The 18,773-nt window shown below is 37.4% G+C and overlaps 2 protein-coding genes and 1 long non-coding RNA gene across 3 annotated transcripts; 1 reads left to right on the top strand and 2 right to left on the bottom strand.

The window, feature by feature from the left end:
• Positions 1–5,481: 5,481 nt before the first annotated feature.
• On the bottom strand, positions 5,482–10,521 carry LOC142538405 (uncharacterized). Its single transcript, XM_075643728.1, has 5 exons — positions 8,728–10,521; positions 8,103–8,619; positions 7,036–7,361; positions 6,481–6,945; positions 5,482–6,051 (listed from the first exon to the last, which is right to left on the bottom strand). Exons 1-5 carry the CDS (start codon positions 10,519–10,521, stop codon positions 5,482–5,484), a joined length of 3,672 nt encoding a protein of 1,223 aa, XP_075499843.1.
• A 1,332-nt stretch (positions 10,522–11,853) lies between these two features.
• Positions 11,854–13,789, bottom strand: LOC142540262 (uncharacterized). The gene is made up of 3 exons (XR_012819070.1): positions 12,542–13,789; positions 12,386–12,448; positions 11,854–12,157 (listed from the first exon to the last, which is right to left on the bottom strand). It is a non-coding gene; the product is annotated as an uncharacterized LOC142540262 (long non-coding RNA).
• A 127-nt stretch (positions 13,790–13,916) lies between these two features.
• Positions 13,917–17,907, top strand: LOC142540260 (acyl-coenzyme A oxidase 4, peroxisomal). Its single transcript, XM_075646270.1, has 13 exons — positions 13,917–14,083; positions 14,618–14,722; positions 15,019–15,125; positions 15,373–15,450; positions 15,532–15,655; positions 15,771–15,844; positions 15,941–16,000; positions 16,137–16,246; positions 16,507–16,666; positions 16,912–16,988; positions 17,079–17,250; positions 17,330–17,422; positions 17,569–17,907. The coding sequence occupies exons 1-13, from the start codon at positions 14,056–14,058 to the stop codon at positions 17,698–17,700; spliced, it is 1,320 nt and encodes a 439-aa protein (XP_075502385.1). The 5' UTR covers positions 13,917–14,055; the 3' UTR covers positions 17,701–17,907.
• The last annotated feature ends 866 nt before the right edge of the window (positions 17,908–18,773 follow it).

The following is an 18,773-nucleotide window of genomic DNA, read 5'->3' as shown; positions in this document are numbered from 1 at the left end:
TGTGAACAAAGTAGCTGTAGTGATTAAGAAATGAAAGATTAACTAGTTGTGAGTATTTAGAGAGCGTTTGCAAAAGATTATGTTTTTGGAGAAATTATTAAACGGTAGATTACGATAACGTGAGGAAAAATCAGGTTTTAAGAAAGACACAAAACTGATTTTTTAAGACAAAAGTCAATAATAATTTTTTTAATGATTATAAACACTCTGTTATTAGCTCTCAAAGTTTCACCCTTCTCTCACGGTACTACTTCGCTATCGATCACCCATGAGTATTTAGCCTTGCAAGGTGGTCCTTGCTGATTCACACAGGATTCCACGTGTCCCATGCTACTCGGGTCAGAGCGTAAGCTAGTGATACTTTCGGCTACTGGACTTTCGCCATCTAGGGTTAATTTCATGTTTTAGCTTATTTAGTGGTAGAGGAGATATATTAATAAATATTTTTTGTTTCAATTTTTTATGATAATAAGTGCTTAGTAAATCTAATTGGCCTATTTTTTCTTGTGGATGCTACTACTAACTAAATATGGTGCTAATCAGTGAATACTAATAAATTTATAGCTGATATTTCAATGATTTATCGTCTTGTTTCGATAAGTATAAATTTTTGGTGGCAGTATTAAAATTAATGCGTTTTGCCAATGTGATTGCCTTAATTGTATTCCCATTAATTTTCTTTGACTTTTGAGTGTTTATTTATATGTATCTAGAATTGTAGGTGACCTCTTACTTTGTTATCATTGACAAGCAATTTACACATTTCTTGTCCAGGAACACAACCCTTGAGTTTTCAATTTCTTGGGAGAAAAGTTTGCATAGTAGTAATTCCAACCAATGGGAACACTACTCTAATTAAATGTATGCATTCTCAAGCATAGAACTAACGTGCTAGAATAGCCCATCTCTTATTCTAGTTATCAACCTTAACTTCTTGGGGTATTTGTTTCCTAAATTATTTGTAATTGGTAGATGAGATTTATAGAAAAGCATCAAACCCGAGATGTGACACAATTTTATAGGGAAAAAGTGAAGCAAGAGATGGATCAAACTATTTGACATAATTATTCTATTCGTTTTTTTAGTTGTCTCAAATATATAAATAAAGTTTCTATTTATTTTTTAATGAATTAAATAAAAATAGAGTAAGAAGTTTGTTCTTTTTTTAATGATTTTTTAATTTGTGTAAAAAGAATAAACAAACTTGTATATGTAAAACGGAAAGATTATTATATTTGTTTGGCAAAAATTTGTGTGAGACGGTCTCACGGGTCGTATTTTATGAGACATATATGTTATTTGGGTTATTCATGAAAAAGTATTACTTTTTATGCTAAGAGTATTACTTTTTATTGTGAATATCGGTAGGATTGACCCATCTCACATATAAAAATTCGTAAGATCGTATTATCTATTTGAAAGTTCTGTTTCCACAGTGTATGTGTGAGTTGAGAGTGAGTGTTGTGTGTATCAGAATGTAGGTGTTGTGCGTAGGTGTTGTAACACCCACGACAACATGCAGCGAAAATTATGATTTTAACACACCTACACGTAGCTGGAATAATGATAATAATACGATATACGAGATGTAAATTATGCACAAGTATAAAATACTTGTGCGGTGCCTCAGAGCAAAATAATTCACTAGAAAAACTTGTAAGTTTACAAAAACCAATACTAGTGAAAGAATAAAACAACTCCCTTATTAAGGCGAGTAACAAATTGCATCCTAAACCTCTAACAAACCGTATAACCAAAATACATAGGATGCATCAACTGAGAAGTGAAAAAAATCTTCAAAACTCCACACACTAATCAACACGGTGATTAGGTGTTGTCTTCGGATGTTGGCAGCACTTCACAGCAACAAGTTATCAATCACGAGATGGCTTCAATCAGAAAACCTTTTCTTCGTACAAATGCATCTCTGTCTCTCCGAAAGTTTTTGCTCTGTATCGTCACTCTCTCACCCTTTTGTTTCTTCTCCTTTGAGTCCTATTTAACATAGAAAAACCAATTTCATTAGGAAACAAATTCTTTTTAAAACAAGGATAATATCTTAAAGATATTGTGATATCATATCTTAAAGATATTATGATATCATATCTTAAAGATATTACGAGTCATATCAAAATATAGTCTTATATCACATATTGAATTTATAAGAGATCATATCATTAATTTCGAGATTATCCTCGTGTCTAGAAAGGCAAAATATTAAAGATAAAAAAGGAAAATATATCAAGGAATAAAATTTCTTTCAATCTCCCCCTTTTTGCCTTTCTGGACAAAACAACCCAAAAATGGTTGTACATCTCAGCTCCCCCTGAGTTAGCAAATCAGTGACTCAGCCAACTTTAGTTGACTCCCCCTGAATTCTACCGTTAAGCCTTCCCCTGATGAAAAATACAGTTCACTCAGGTGTTGTATGTTAGATGTTGCAACATTCATATCATAACACCGAAATAGTTCATTAATCAGGAGGGACAAAGATCAGAGAGAATAAAAGGACAACTAAAATACTAAAACCATCAAGAGAGAAAAAAAACTCAAAATCTCATTATCCTTCATTACTGCCATCATCATCAGCCATTTTTGCTCCACTGGTTCCAGCTATATCTGTATCTACTCCCCCTTTTTGTCCAGAATGGGCACTTTCACCCAGCAGAAGCTCATAGTCAGCCACTTGATTTTCATAATGTTCAATGGTTTTCTTGGCATTTTCAATCTGTTGTCGACCATAGGCAATCTGAGCTTGAATGTAGGAGATAGACAGTGGGACATAACCAGTAGGAGGAACATCTGTAGGTGGCTGTTCAGCTGTCTCAGGCACATGTTCAGATGTTGTATCATCAGTGTTGCCAACATTCGGAGCAACACTGGAAGTCACCCACGGCAGATCAATCTGTCTGTTGCCTTTAAAATAAACAGGAGAAATCTTCAGGGAGTCTCTAACAAGGCAGAGATCTTCATCAATGTCCCTAATGAACCCTTGAGACTCCAAGATCCCATAGATCAGTGAGGGATATGGTAGCTTAGTCTTCTTGAAGTCTCCTTCAGCATATTGTAATGTTGTCCTGAACACCAACCTCCCAAATTAAAGGCCCTTCCAGTGCCAATATTAAACAAAACCAGGGCTTGAGATCTGGTCACAGTGGTGGAATTTGTTGACGGGGTCCAATTCCAAATGGAGGTCTTATGTAGGACAAAGTAGAAGGACGTGAGATTAGCAGCGCTCAGCTTCTTGGGATAGTCGGGGAATACTTGGATCACACCTCCAGTGAGCACAGAGGTGACAACATGTATGTCAAGATCCTCGTCAGCTTCCTCAAGATCCGGAGTGTTGTAGAATTCATTGATCACCGACGGGAAGAACTTGTAGATATGATCCCGAACAAACACTCTCCCATACTTCACCGATTCCTCATGTCCAACACTGCGCAGAAGATTACAGTAGAATTCTAACACCACACGGCGACAGTAGGGCATAACAGTGGTGACTGTGGATAGCAACTTTCTGTTTTTGAGAAACTCAACCAGGTTGTATTTCCCATAGGCAGTGACATCAATATTTTTCTCCTCAACCAACTCTCTCTGAACAAACAGCGGCCATAATGCCAAGGCATCCTCAGAATAAAATTTGGGGGAAAAAGACTTACTCACATCATAGTCAGCAGAGTCAATGTTGTGCTCGGTGTTGTCAACATCCACCTCAACACCGGCAGCAACATCAGTAGCATCATCTTCAGAAGACTCGCTAGATTCAGAGTCAATGTCCTCAGATGCATCATCACCTTGTTCCTCAGATTCAAAGTCAGATACAGACGATGAGGAGGAGTCATCAAAGGCACCAGGCCGGTTTTGCTCGAATTCCTTCATCATTTCTGAGTCAGGTTCATTCTCCTTAGCCATTTGTTTTCGGGCGGCCTTGTCTTCTTTGAGCTGAGCAAGAAACTCTACCAAAGATTGTTCATCATCTTCAGGTTCACCAGGAGATTGTTCTTCTGCAGCTTCATGAGAATCCGTGAATGGGTTTGGCTTTTGACTACCAGAAGTAGAACCAGATTCCTTAGCAGCAACAGTTGGTTTGGGGCGAGCCACCAACTCAAAATCATCATCATTGGAGTCGTCTCCAGATGAGAAATCAGGGTCCAGAATAAATGGGACGGTGGATGCCCTTCGTTTCTTGGTAGGGACAAAGTCAGGATCGAACCCTGCTTGTCTCTTTGACTTACGGCGCATAGGAGCAGGGGGAAAGGCTCTATTCACGGCCTCAAAATTTGGGGGATTCTCGACAGTGATTTCGTTCCCAGGTTCACCAGGAGCGATCATTTCCAGCGGGATTGGTTCTTCTGGTACACCCACAATTTCCATGCCCACAACATCGGTTGCGGCTGTGGGTGTTGTGTCAGGTGATTTGTCGCCCATGCTCGCAACCATTTCACTCCTAATATCTTGAGGATCAAAGCCAGCCATCTGCGAAGAGAATAGCAAAGTAGGGAAGTTCGAAGAAGACAGAAATTTACGAAGAACACAGATACTTTTGCGCGAAAAAGAAAACAAATAGTTAGGGTAGGAGAGATTTTAGAATATGAGGGAAAATAGTAAGCCGTAAAGTTGTTCCTTATTTATCCCTAAATATTTAAGCACACCTCTCCAACGGTAACATTCTGAACCAGTGTACTTATTATTTCAAGTAACCAGTCAGCAATAGATCGAATTAACCCCACAAACAATTAGCAATCAAGATATTTCAAAATTACGTTGGTTAGGGTGTTCTTCGAATTTCATGAATCAAAAACTGGTAGCCCACTGGACATGATGAATTCACAAAACAACAGTATGAATGACTTAAATTTATGCCTAAAGTATGATCAAAAATGAAATGCACACGCATGTGATCAAACTGTGATAAGTCTGTACTTAGGTGTTGGCAACACCTTTTGGCAACACTCACAAGTTGGACTCAAACTTTCTTGAACATTTTTAATTCAGACATGGTAGCTCCCACCCTAGAAGAACGATCTTCATAGGACTCCTCTAGGTAGCTTTTTCCATCTGTATTTTGACTTAGAAGTGGTAGCTCCCACACTAGAAGAACGGTCTTCATTGGACTCCTCTAGGTAGCTTTTTCCATTTTCTTCTAAACATTTTTTTTTGTTCTATTTTATTCTCTTTTCTATTTTTCACCATATTGCTCAAGAATTTTCTAAGTCATTATCTACATTGGACAAGATCATGTGGTACACGATCATCCTCAACAGCTTTATGACTTAGATTGAGCACACACCATTCTTTGGAGAATATTGATGGAAAGTTTGATTCACAACTGAGAGCACGCCATTCAGTATCCTACACTTGTACAGGCTTCACACAAAGCAGGATGTATGCAATATGTCTAGCATCCTAAAAATAAAATGCACATGCATGCTGGGTGTTGTCCACAGGTGTGGTAACACCGAGGACAACATCCGTGAGTGATCATTGTGCACACAAGCTGAGAGACTTCCTAAGATTGGAAAATCTCTCAAAATCCAATGGTTTTGTAAAAATATCAGCCAGTTGGTTCTCAGTTCTAACAAATTCCATTCGAATTGCACCCTTATCAACCAAATCTCGAATAAAATGATGTCTAATGTCTATGTGTTTCGTTCGAGAGTATTGTACTGGATTTTTTGAAATATCAATTGCACTTGAATTGTCACAGTATACAATTAAGGTGTCACTGTTGAAACCATAGTCTTTAATCATTTGATTCATCCACAAAAGTTGTGAACAACAGCTAGCAGCTGCAACATATTCAGATTCAGCAGTGAACAGAGATACACAATTTTGCTTTTTACTATACCATGACACCAAATTGTTACCAAGATAAAAACACCCACCCGTGGTACTTTTCCTATCATCTAAGTTTCCAGCCCAGTCAGCATCACTAAAGCCCACTAAATTGGTGTTTGTTTCTTTGGTGTACCATAAACCTAAGTCAACTGTTCCAGATATATATCGCAAAATTCTTTTGACAGCCTTTAGATGAGTGACTTTAGGATCAGCCTAGTACCTAGCACACAAACAAACACTAAACATGATGTCGGGATGACTTGCACTTAAGTAAAGAAGACTGCCTATGATGCTGCGATACTGGGTGTTGTCAACACCTGCCGCAACATCGTCTTTGGACAATTTTTCAGTCGACCCCATTGGTGTTTTCATGTGCTTAGTGTTCTCAGTAGAGAATTTCTTCACCAAATTCTTGGCATACTTGGATTGACATAGAAAGATATCATCATGCATTTGTTTAATTTGCAATCCAAGAAAGAAACTTAATTCTCCTACCATGCTCATTTCAAATGTGGTAGACATGCATTTAACAAATTCATCAACATGCTTTTGAGAAGAAGCACCAAAAATGATGTCATCTACATAAATTTGACACACAAGAATATCATGCTTCGATTTTTGAATAAAAAGGGTTTTATCAACCTCACCTCTTTTGAAGCCTAAGTCAAGCAGATATTCAGTAAGCCTTCCATACCATGCTCTTGGAGCTTGTTTAAGTCCATAGAGTGCTTTCTTCAACTTGTAGACATGGTTCGGGTGGTGTGGATCTTCAAATCCTTTAGGTTGTCTTACATAAGCTTCTTCTTTCAAGATGCCATTCAAAAAGGCACTTTTCACATCCATTTGATATAATTTTATGTCCATGTGACATGCAATAGCAAGTAAAAGTCTAACCGATTCAATCCGTGCAACAGGGGCAAACGTTTCATCAAAATCAATTCCTTCAATTTGAGTATACCCTTGAGCCACTAGCCTAGCTTTATTTCTCACAACAATTCCAGATTCATCAGTTTTGTTTTTAAAGATCCATTTGGTTCCAATAACATTCACATTATCGGGTCTGAGAACCAAATCCCACACATCATTCCTAACAAATTGTTCAAGTTCCTCATGCATTGCATCAACCCAAAATTCATCTTTTAAGGCTTCATTTATATTTTTGGGTTCCATGAGTGAAACAAAACAAGAGTGACTTACTTGAGAGTATACGAAAGTCATGCATACTAGTCCCATCATTTTGCGATAGTCTACCTTCTCCTTTCTTCTCGTTTGCATTCCTCCAAATGTTTCTCCAATGATCTGAGATGATGGATGATTTTTCAGAACCTTGCTGGGAATATCAATCTCTTCATTGGTTACACTGTCATCATTCTCAGTATACTTTCCTAGTTCATCATTTGATTCTGCTAGTGCAGGTGTTGTCTCAGGTGTTACAACACCGGGTGCAACATCTGTGTTAGGCAGTATCTCACTTTCGTTCAGCAGCCCATCAATATCATCCTCGATTGTTTTTCCCGTTAGATCTGCAAGATCATCAAAAACAACGTTAATAGACTCCATAGTCGTTCTTGTTCTCAGATTATACACGCTATAGGCACGACTATTAGATGAATAACCAACGAATAAATATTTGTCACTTTTAGAGTCAAACTTTGCAAGATGGTCTCGGTCATTCAAAACATAACATACACACCCAAAGACATGAAAATACTTAAGGTTCGGCCTCTTTCCCATGATGATTTCATAGGATGTCATAGTAGAACCACTCCTTAAGTACACACGATTTGAAATATGGCATGCTGTGTTCAAGGCCTCGGCCCAAAATCTCTTGGAAATATTCTTTGAACTTAACATGACCCTAGCCATTTCTTGCAGTGTCATATTCTTCCTTTCGGCTATTCCATTTTGTTGAGGAGTCTTAGGGGCCGAAAATTCATGAGTTATCCCTCTCTTTTCACAAAATGATATAAAGTGTGAGTTTTCAAATTCTTTACCATGGTCAGTCCTTATCTTACCCACCCTTAGATTATGTAGATTAGTAATCTTAGCATGTAATTTCTTGAAAACATCAAATGTATCGGATTTTTCTCTAAGAAATCTTACCCAAGTAAAGCGAGAGAAATCATCCACACAAACGCATGAATACTTCTTACCTCCAAGACTTTCCACTTCCATTGGACCCATAAGATCCATGTGCAAGAGTTCAAGACACCGTGTTGTCCCAAAGTGTTGCAACACTTGATGGGGAACACGTGTTTGCTTACCCTTTTGACATGCACCACAAACATACGGAATTCCAGAGGATAAATTAGGCATACATCTCACAGCATCGTACTTACCAAGATTCTTTAATGTCTTGAAGTTTGCATGTCCCAATTTTTGATGCCACAAGTTTAATTCACTCACCTTTGAATGATTGCATACTAAGTCTTCTCCAAGTTGATAGCAATTATCAGCAGACCTTGTACCTGTCAAAATACGAGTATTAGAATTATCAAACACTTCACAATTGTCTTTATCAAACTTAACATGCAAACCGTCATCACAAAGTTGACTTATGCTTATTAAGTTTGAGTTAAGCCATTCGACATAAAGCACATTGTGTAGATTAGGCAGTCCATCAACATTCAAGGTTCCTTTGCCAGCAAATCTTCTTTTAGCACCACCACCATATGTCACATGACCACTCCTCAGTTCAACATAGTCAATCAAATGGTCTTTAGAACCTGTCATGTGGCGCGAACAGCCACTGTCAAAGTACCATATTCCTGCAATGTTAGTCTTTAATGAAGTATAAATAACGGAACATTGAATCTTAGCCTTTGGTACCCAAACCCTTTTTACCGTCGATTTTCTGTTGGCAGTGTTGCGTCAGGTGTTATACAACACCTGTGGCAACACCTGTTCTGATTCACATCTCTTGTAATCATCTCTCAGTTTAAAGCAGTAGGGTTTGATATGACCAGGTCTAAAACAATAGTGGCAGATAAAGTGGCGTTTTCTGGATTTTGACTTCTTGGTAGATATTTGCCTTTTAGATGGAGCACCTTTTTCAGTTTGTGTAGCATTTGAGGTTTCAACACTTCCTTTGATAAAAACAGTTGGTTTTCTCTCAGTATTGGAAGATTCTCCAATTTCGAACAGACTGTTCGGATAACCAAGTCCAGATTTGTCATTTTGTCCAATCATCAAAAGTGAATCAAGTTTGGATGAACTTAAATTCATCTTGGCAAGAATTTGAGTTGCTTCTCCAAGTTCCTCTTTGACTTTGCATAATTCCAAATCTTTCTTGCTTAAGATTACTTCAAGTAGTGAAATTTGTGACTTTAACTCAGCATTCTCTTTGGAGAGAATTGCATTTCCTTTAGTTCTTTTGATCCAGTCTTCATATAATTCTTCGTACATCGTCTGCACACTTTCTAGAGTGACTTCATCATCATCTACCTCTTGAGTTTCAGACTGACTTGCCTCCGCAAGGGTTGTAGATTTAAGACATACTGAATTCGAAGAGGTGTTGCGGCCAGGTATTGCAACACCTGTGGCAACACCCAAAGGATTGATTTGCATTGAGCGTTTTTCCTTGATCACAGAAGATAACGATGTGTGATTTTCAGATTCACTTGATCCTTGATCATCATCAGACTCTTCATCACTCAAAGTGACAGCCATGCCTTTGTTTCTTCGAAGTCGATTGGCACACTCATTGGCATAGTGTCCAAATCCAGAACACTCTCTGCATTGTACTGAGTCCAAATTTCTGACATTTGATTGGATTTGCAATTCAGTTTTTGGTCGAAATTGTCCTTTCATAGGAGTAAACTTTTGAGCTTTTGCATAAGTGGTGATATTGGGCAACACAGATTTTTGTCCAATTTTCTTCTTCTCTCTCATTTTCTTCAAGTAATCACCGAATTTTTTAGTAATTAGAGAGATAGAATCTTCACCTAAATCAGATTCATTCACTTCTTTAGATATTTGAAGGATTTCATCATAAGAGTCAGTTGAAACTTCAAGGGCTATTGTCTTCCCTTTATCCTTCTTTTGTAAATCAAAATTCATCTCAAAAGTTCTGAGGGAACTCATTAATTCATCCAGGTTGATTGTTGAAGTGTCTTTAGATTCTTCAATTGCACAAACTTTGACATTAAATTTCTCAGGTAGAGATCTTAAAACTTTGTTCACCAATCTTTCATTGGACATGGGATCTCCAAGACTGTGAGCTTCATTAGAAAGTTGTCTCAACCGGCTATCATACTCAAGAATAGACTCCTTGTCCTCCATTCTCAAACTTTCGAACTTTGATGTCACCATCCTTAGCCTAGTTTTACGCACACTTGCGGATCCTTCATAGTACTTCTGGAGTATCTCCCAAGCATCTTTGGCGCATACACAAGTGGTGATTAAATTAAACATCCTTGTGTCAACATATGAAAATATAGCATTGAGAGCCTTGGAATTAAAGTGTGAAGTTTGCACTTCATCGACAGTCCATGTACTTTCAGGTTTGAGCCGTGTGTCTCCATCAGCATCCTCGAGTTTTGGTGGACTCCAACCATCAAGTACACGTTGCCAAGCTCTTTCTTCAGTGGATTTAATAAAAACCATCATCTTTACTTTCCACAATGCATAGTTTGATCCATCCAACACGGGAGGCCTAAAAACAGTATTTGTTGATCCTTCCATAATTCCTTTTCACTCTGAAAACAAAACAAAACAGGATCTCACTTAGTAGCGTCAAGTGAAAGCTCTGATACCAATTGAAAGTTCTGTTTCCACAGTGTATGTGTGAGTTGATAGTGAGTGTTGTGTGTATCAGAATGTAGGTGTTGTGCGTAGGTGTTGTAACACCCACGACAACATGCAGCGGAAATTATGATTTTAACACACCTACACGTAGCTGGAATAATGATAATAATACGAGATACGAGATGTAAATTATGCACAAGTATAAAATACTTGTGCGGTGCCTCAGAGCAAAATAATTCACTAGAAAAACTTGTAAGTTTACAAAAACCAATACTAGTGAAAGAATAAAACAACTCCCTTATTAAGGCGAGTAACAAATTGCATCCTAAACCTCTAACAAACCGTATAACCAAAATACATAGGATGCATCAACTGAGAAGTGAAAAAAATCTTCAAAACTCCACACACTAATCAACATGGTGATTAGGTGTTGTCTTCGGATGTTGGCAGCACTTCACAGCAACAAGTTATCAATCACGAGATGGCTTCAATCAGAAAACCTTTTCTTCGTACAAATGCATCTCTGTCTCTCCGAAAGTTTTTGCTCTGTATCGTCACTCTCTCACCCTTTTGTTTCTTCTCCTTTGAGTCCTATTTAACATAGAAAAACCAATTTCATTAGGAAACAAACTCTTTTTAAAATAAGGATAATATTTTAAAGATATTGTGATATCATATCTTAAAGATATTACGAGTCATATCAAAATATAGTCTTATATCACATATTGAATTTATAAGAGATCATATCATCAATTTCGAGATTATCCTCATGTCTAGAAATGACAAAATATTAAAGATAAAAAAAAAATATATCAAGGAATAAAATCTCTTTCACTGTTTGTTTTTGTATTTGTATGTATGCTGCGGTCAATTTTCCTCATAATCTTATCTTGGTGAAAGCCAAAAAAGTTGGTGTTAAAGCAAGTCAAACGAAGACAAAAAATACTAATAAAAATTAAATAATAGAAGACAGAGCGAAGTCAAGGTCTTGAAAGTAAAAATGAATAAAAAAATGTCAGCACAATTAGTTAATGCAAATAATAGGTTATTGAAGAAGCTGCAGACAAATAGGCCCAGCACCTACAAATAACGAGGCCCACGTAGAGGTCGATTAAATATTGAATTAAAGTATTGTTATGTGGAGTTTTCATATTAAGTTATAGGGATAGTTGTTTGCTCAAATTTTGGAATTTGATTTTCAAAATGAATATAATTGTTACGATTCATTCAACTACTTTTTCTCGATACAAAGTTTCAAATTTTCTGTAAAACATTGTATTAAACTTGTTTGGAGATTATAAACAAGTTGAAGGGAAAGGAAAGAAAAAAGTGTCTTCCAAGTTCAGGAAAAGGGAATTGGTTGGTAATGTCTGCTCTTGAAATGTGACTCAAATTTGACATTAAAATTTCTTTTTACAACAAAATAACACGGAAATGTATCAGCATGTCGGAAGTTAAAATAACGAGACTATCAATACCGCTTCCGATTTTCCATTGCCTTGAGAAGCTCATCCGTCAATTATGCAACTTCTTTAGCTTCATTTTGCAATTCTTCAGTTTGCCTCCTGGTTTTCTGAAGAAAATTGCAATGTTAAATGACTGTGGTATGGACCATCTGAATAGCTAAAGTACAGGAACATCATAGTTCAAACCGCTGAAGGAAACCGATACCCATGTTTTCGAGTTGGATATCACGATTATTATCCATAACAATGAAGAAATTTGTATTCACTAGAATCTTTAATTCACTATAAGTCAGTACTCGTGTGTTAGTTGAGTTTTTTGTTATGAGTAAATATACATCAAGTTTTTGTTGACGCTCCAAACGCTTATTTCTTGCTTCTCCAGCTACTGATGAGACGTCCTGGAACTAAACAACAGATGAAACAGCAGAGTTCTTTAGATGGCTCCAACCAGGTGAATGTGATAGCTCAAAGAAAAACCAGATGGAAATTACCCCAGTTTTCCTGTAAAGAACTTCAATTTCTTCCCTTATTCTAGCTCTGGGCTTAACATCAGCACCACCATCAAACAATTTTTCTCGTTCAGTTTTCTTCTCGACGTGATCGAAGAAAAATTTCTAGTTGCTCCAAGGACCTGGCCAAATCAAGACCAACACAAGTAATATTTTTTTAAATTTCTTTACCTTTAGCTCTGTTCTATACTTCATGGGATAGGATAGATTCCGAAGGCACCAGCTCATCTTTTTCAATGTCATCTGTGTAAAATCCTTGCATAAGCGTAAAAGAGCTCTGAGATGGGTCGGTTGGAAGAATCCAAGAACAGAATATGTTGTATCATTAAAATCGAAATCTACCCAAGTTGTTAGAATAATGACAACACATTATTCTAAATCAATTCCTCTAGTTCCAACCTCAACAACTTTTCCGGACTCAGATTCTGCCAATTGTGCCATGTTGTATCGCTATGCTCTCTGTTTTGCGGTCAGTAGACTTACCGTGGAGCTACTGTCTCTCAGGTATGATTCCGTTTTTTTACAGTGATCGCAACAATATTTTCTCCTTGAATTGAGGGTCACGACCACCATCTTCTCTTTTTGCTGCAAGAGCAGAATTTCTGACAACTACAGGGTTTGATTTAGTGTGTGATGGATTCATCAATTGTTGTTTCCTGCTCTCTTCTCTTCTCACCTCTGCGAATGACTGTTTAAGGCTTTCTAAGGTAGCGAAAAACACTCGTAGAATCAAGTTATCAAGAGTTCGTTGAAACTAACAAGGACAGTTCTTCTCAAAAAACAAAAAGAAAAGTTTGGTGGAATTTGAAAACTAGAAAACTTTCCAAGAACATGCACAAATCTACAAATTTACTTGAAGCAATAGTTATTGGTTTTTCGCGGTGATCACCAGAAAGTGAATCCAAAGATGGATGATAAGGCAACTGCAGAAGCTGTTCACAAGATGCTTCATACTTCAGAACAGACATTAATCCGTACTCATCGCCAACATAGCTGTCACAGAAGAGCAGAAGTCATTTATCACAAAGCCAATTCCAATCCCATTAGGCCAACCAGTACACTACTCTACGAAATGGAAATATCACATGTTCATATCAGATTTCGTACATAAAGGAAGAGCCACTGGAGATTGGAAGAAGAAAAAGGCAATCAGCCTGAAAAAACATTTGATGAAAAGCATGCATTCAACTTTCAATGAATGAATACAGCAAACCAAATCAGTAATACGAGCCCCTGAGAATATGCACAGAATTAGCAAATCATTCTTATTATTGTATTTGAGATATCGGCCCGAATACATGTTGATGTGGTCCAACCCATTAAAAAAGCCCATTTGTATTTTCAACGTAGTTACAACATTAAATTGCGTGCCTATCCGTATTGAATGATTTCATACGTATATTCTCCCTACTACCGATCGTTGATCTCTTTCTCTCCAGTTCGCTGCTGGTTTTTTCTGCAAATTCTGAGCTAAATTAGTAGAAGAAGGCGTCGTGATGACGGTTCCAGCGACCAAATATCAAGGTTTTTTACTCCTCCTGCATCTCTTTAATTTTTTTCTTACTATTTTCGCTTCCGTGGACTGTGATTTGTGGTTTTTGCTTTGTTATTTGGATATTTCGAGTGATGCATTCTGTGGAATTTAGTAGTTTCGTTTTAGTGCGAATTCGGTGGAGCTGAATTGCATGGATCACCATGGTAAACGAGTCGAGATTTGTTCTAATTTATTTCAAATTTGTGAAATTTGATACTCACAGCTTCAAAGCGTTTTTAATATGTTCAAGGTGTGTAGATCAGTTGGATTGATTGAATTCCCTGGTAGCGTAGTTCAATTTCGTTTGTGTATGTTTAAGCGAGTGTGAAAGATGCCCAGAAGTGTAGGGAATAAGAAATGCTAGCAAGACCATGAGCTGGGAAGGCTTATGAAAAAGTATGCGGTGATCTATATGTAATAGGTTTGCATCAAAATCAATTTGTTCAACTGGAGTGGATAAATAAAAGATTTAGTAGTTTTAACTTCTGAAATGATTTGATTATTATAATACTATGTGGGTGCAGAAAATAAATCTGAAGAGGCGAAGAGTGCTTTCGTTGATCTGCCAGCTTTAGATGTTTCTGTCGCATTCCCCCAAGCAACTCCAGCTTCCATCTTTCCGCCTTCTGGTAAGGATAATATCCTTGGGGTTTTAAATCACTATTGAAAAATTGCATGAAAATGCAATTATGGATGTGCTTTTTTCATTAAATTTGGCTACATCATTTGATTTGTTCATGTTCTCTCATACCTTTTACCGCACTCTTTGTTCAAGAACCATGGAGAGTAGCTAATCTTTCTCAATGGGACACCCGAAACCTCTATCTGAGATATTTGCTTGTTTTTAATTAGAATTATACTTTTCTGAAATGTTTCACTTTGCGTTTTCATTATACTAATTTAAACCTCTGAACTCACATGACAGTGTCGGACTACTACCAGTTTGATGATTTGTTGACACTTGAGGAGCAAGCTGTCCGATATAAAGTACGAGAGTGCATGGAAAAAGAAGTAGCTCCAATAATGGCAAAGGTATTTTGGTCATCTTCCATACAATCATGACATTACTGTCGCTTGCTTTATTATTGTGTCTAGTAAAATCTGTTATGAATGGAATAACCCTCCGTTTATTTTTTTATTCTTATTAACCACTTCATATAAGCAAATGAGAAGTTGAAATTTTTAGCATTTACTCTAAGAATTAACTTTTTGAAATGGCACCTTTCTTTGCTTCATGTTGGATCAACCTGAAATTGGGGTTGGGAAATTGCCTTTTCAGTATTGGGAGAAAGCAGAATTTCCATTTGAAGTTGTTCCAAAGCTCAGTGCTTTGTCTATTGCTGGCAGCACTATCAAGGTACTTAAATTATAAATTTCGATTTCCAGTTTCTGATCAATGGACACAAACTTGTGGCATTTAATTAAATGTATAATTCAGGGCTATGGGTGTCCTGGCCTCTCTATCACCGCGAGTGCTATTGCTACAGCAGAACTTGCCAGAGTTGATGCCAGCTGCTCTACTTTCATTCTGGTTCATTCCTGTTTGGCGATGCTAACTATTGGTTAGTCTGAAGTCATTTGCATGATTTATACCTTCTAGTTACTTACCAGTTTGTTCAGATAACTTGATGCTTAATGACGATGATAAAATCAAAAAGAGATTTGTTTGTCTGTCAGGACTCTGTGGGTCAGAAGAACAGAAGCAGAAATATTTGCCATCTCTTGCAAAGCTTCAGACTATAGGGTGTTGGGTGAGGATATTGTTTGCACAAGGCTGTATTCTAACACGTTATGCATCTTTGCTTCTCTGTTTTTAGTAACTGGAGTATGTATTCAATGGAACTTAGGGTCTGACAGAACCTGATTATGGAAGTGATGCTAGCTCTTTGAGGACAACTGCAAGGAAGGTTTGGTTTATTAGCTTTTTTCCCCTCATATCCCTATGCTTACGTTATCAATAAGTCGAGTATAAATTTTGGGGGACATGGTATGTATGGTCTTGTTCTCCATTTTTTAAATTAATATATCGGTTTTGATTATCAGGTTGAGGGAGGTTGGATACTTGAAGGCCAGAAGCGTTGGATAGGAAACAGCACTTTTGCAGACATTTTAGTTATATTTGCTAGAAACACTGCTACAACTCAAATAAATGGGTAAGTATAACTTTCTCTGATGTCCTTTCCACACAGTTAACTTTGTATTTTTGTATGCACAATGTCTGAAAATGCAACTTGGGAGATATTGCTACTGTGTTTTTATGCCTTCAAATCATCAATTTTCCATTAAGGCCAGGTCTGTGCCTTGCTGTTTCTTGTGATCCCTCGAAACATTGCCAAAATATAGGCATGTTTGGGCTTTAAGTTTTCCTATACCATCTGTCTACATCACTCATGGTAGAGCTTCATCTGCACAGATTCATCCTAAAGAAGAATGTTCCAGGTCTGCAAGCTACTAAAATAGAAAATAAAATTGGTTTAAGAATGGTACAAAATGGCGATATTCTCTTGAAGAAAGTCTTTGTCCCTGATGAAGACAGGCTGCCTGGAGTTAATTCCTTTCAGGATACAAGCAAGGTATTCTCAAGAGTCTTGAAGGTTGATGCAATGTTTTAGTTGGTTGTTTGTTAATGTGAATTTCCAGACAGATAACATGGGAAGCTTTATGGACCATCAATAATTTCTCTCGCGAATAAATTAGCTGAATGATATACTGGCTTCTTGTTGTAGCCTAGCTTCTTCTGAGTTTCTATGTGAATGCGACTCTCACCTTTTACTTTTAAATACTTTGATCCTCAAAATACATCTGTACCTGCAAATAGGTTCTTGCTGTTTCACGAGTAATGGTTGCTTGGCAGCCTATTGGCATTTCAATGGGTGTTTATGATATGTGTCACAGGTATTTAAACCCATCGTATTTTTTTGTGTGGTTCATTTAATAGAAGTTTTTGTAGGCTTTAACGTGAAATTGATTGATTGATATTAAAAGGTACTTGAAGGAAAGGAAGCAATTTGGTGCTCCATTGGCAGCTTTTCAGCTCAATCAACAAAAATTAGTCCTCATGCTAGGAAATATTCAAGCAATGCTCCTCGTGGGGTGGCGGTTATGCAAGCTGTATGATAGTGGTAAAATGACTGCTGGTCATGCTAGTATGGGCAAGGTCAGATATTACCGTTGCTCGATTTTATCTCAGGGGTTATTTATAATAAATTTAACTGATTAGTTTTTGTTCAATCTAGTCGTGGATTTCATTGAAGGCCAGGGAGACTGTTTCTCTTGGGCGGGAGTTGCTGGGTGGAAATGGAATTTTAGCCGATTTTCTCGTAGCGAAGGTTAGTGGCAGCATGCTAAACATTATATAAAAGTGGCATTTCATTGCAACAGTTGAGAGTTAGGTGTTTTTCTAGTTCTATTCTAACGAGCCATTATTGTGTAGTTTATAACACCATCACTTTAACATGCGACTTTCTTTTGTCAGGCCTTCTGTGATTTGGAGCCAATATACACGTATGAAGGTACGTATGATATCAACACATTGGTAACTGGCAGGGAGATAACTGGAATAGCCAGTTTTAAACCAGCCGCATTACGCAATCGAAGCCGCTTGTAAGCTGTACACTTTTTTTTGGATCGAGTTTCAGAAAAAGGCTTCGTGTTGGGTGGATTGATTTAAATTATTTTGGTCCTTTTCGATAAATGAATGTAGTAATTGATGTTGGTGGATGATGGATGATATTGAGGAATTTGTCGCATACCTGTTGTATGAATTAACTTTATGGCATCACAGAAAAACTAGATGGACACTTTGTTGCGACCAGTTTAAGGTTCTGCTCGTGGTTGTGTGTTGGAATCGTTGCATTACCAAACCAAGGTTACAGCTGTGCACCTAGATACGTATTAGCAAATTAGCATACATGACGTGAATTGTGTTTTTTGCTTTGTTAGCCTAATATGCCTCCTTTCTGTTCATCTGCAAGAAAATACTGGTAAGAGTATTATATTATACGTGTTTTAGATAGCATATGATGAATACTGGGTATCCGAGTGTTAATCGATTTCTTGGAGTTGATGGTATGTGGTTTCAGAGCAGCTTTGAGATACAATAACACATTGAACTATGATTGTCTTGAATCACATCTCAAAGGTTTGGAGGGGTTTGGTGTCGTCTGTGAGCTTTGTAAAGTGCAAGTTACACGTTACGATGTGAGGGTCTCGATGGAAACAGTTGAGAACATCCTATGGAAGTATCGGTGGCAAAAAACTTTTCTGTATGGAAAACAGCCAGCAGGTTTAGGCAAGACCTTAACTAGCGAACAAACTTCGAGAAGCTGGAGTACATATAGTTGTCCCTGTTGATATTTATGGACTCTGAATCACAAATCTCTTTTGCTCAACTAGATATCGGTGAAGGTTTTATTCTCCCCAGTTTCCTTCAATTGTTCTCTAATCCTACCGAATATTTAACTATTCCAATATTTTTGCCGGCGCATACATATTTCAGGTGGTGTTTGAAGATCACAATAATTTTTTTTAATCATTTGCAAACACTACCTTGGTCGTGACCTAAATTAAGTTGGCGGTCAAGAACCTTACAACTTTGTGCGGGACAGTATTTCACAAAACTTCTCAACGCATCCCCGACATCACCAGGACACACTCAGTTTCTAATCCAACCCCGACTGA

This window comes from Primulina tabacum, chromosome 3 (genome assembly GCF_025594145.1).
Source record: "Primulina tabacum isolate GXHZ01 chromosome 3, ASM2559414v2, whole genome shotgun sequence".
In the NCBI taxonomy this organism is placed as follows: domain Eukaryota; kingdom Viridiplantae; phylum Streptophyta; class Magnoliopsida; order Lamiales; family Gesneriaceae; genus Primulina; species Primulina tabacum.
Note: the sequence above shows the minus strand (reverse complement) of the source record. Positions and strands in the feature narration are given on the sequence as shown.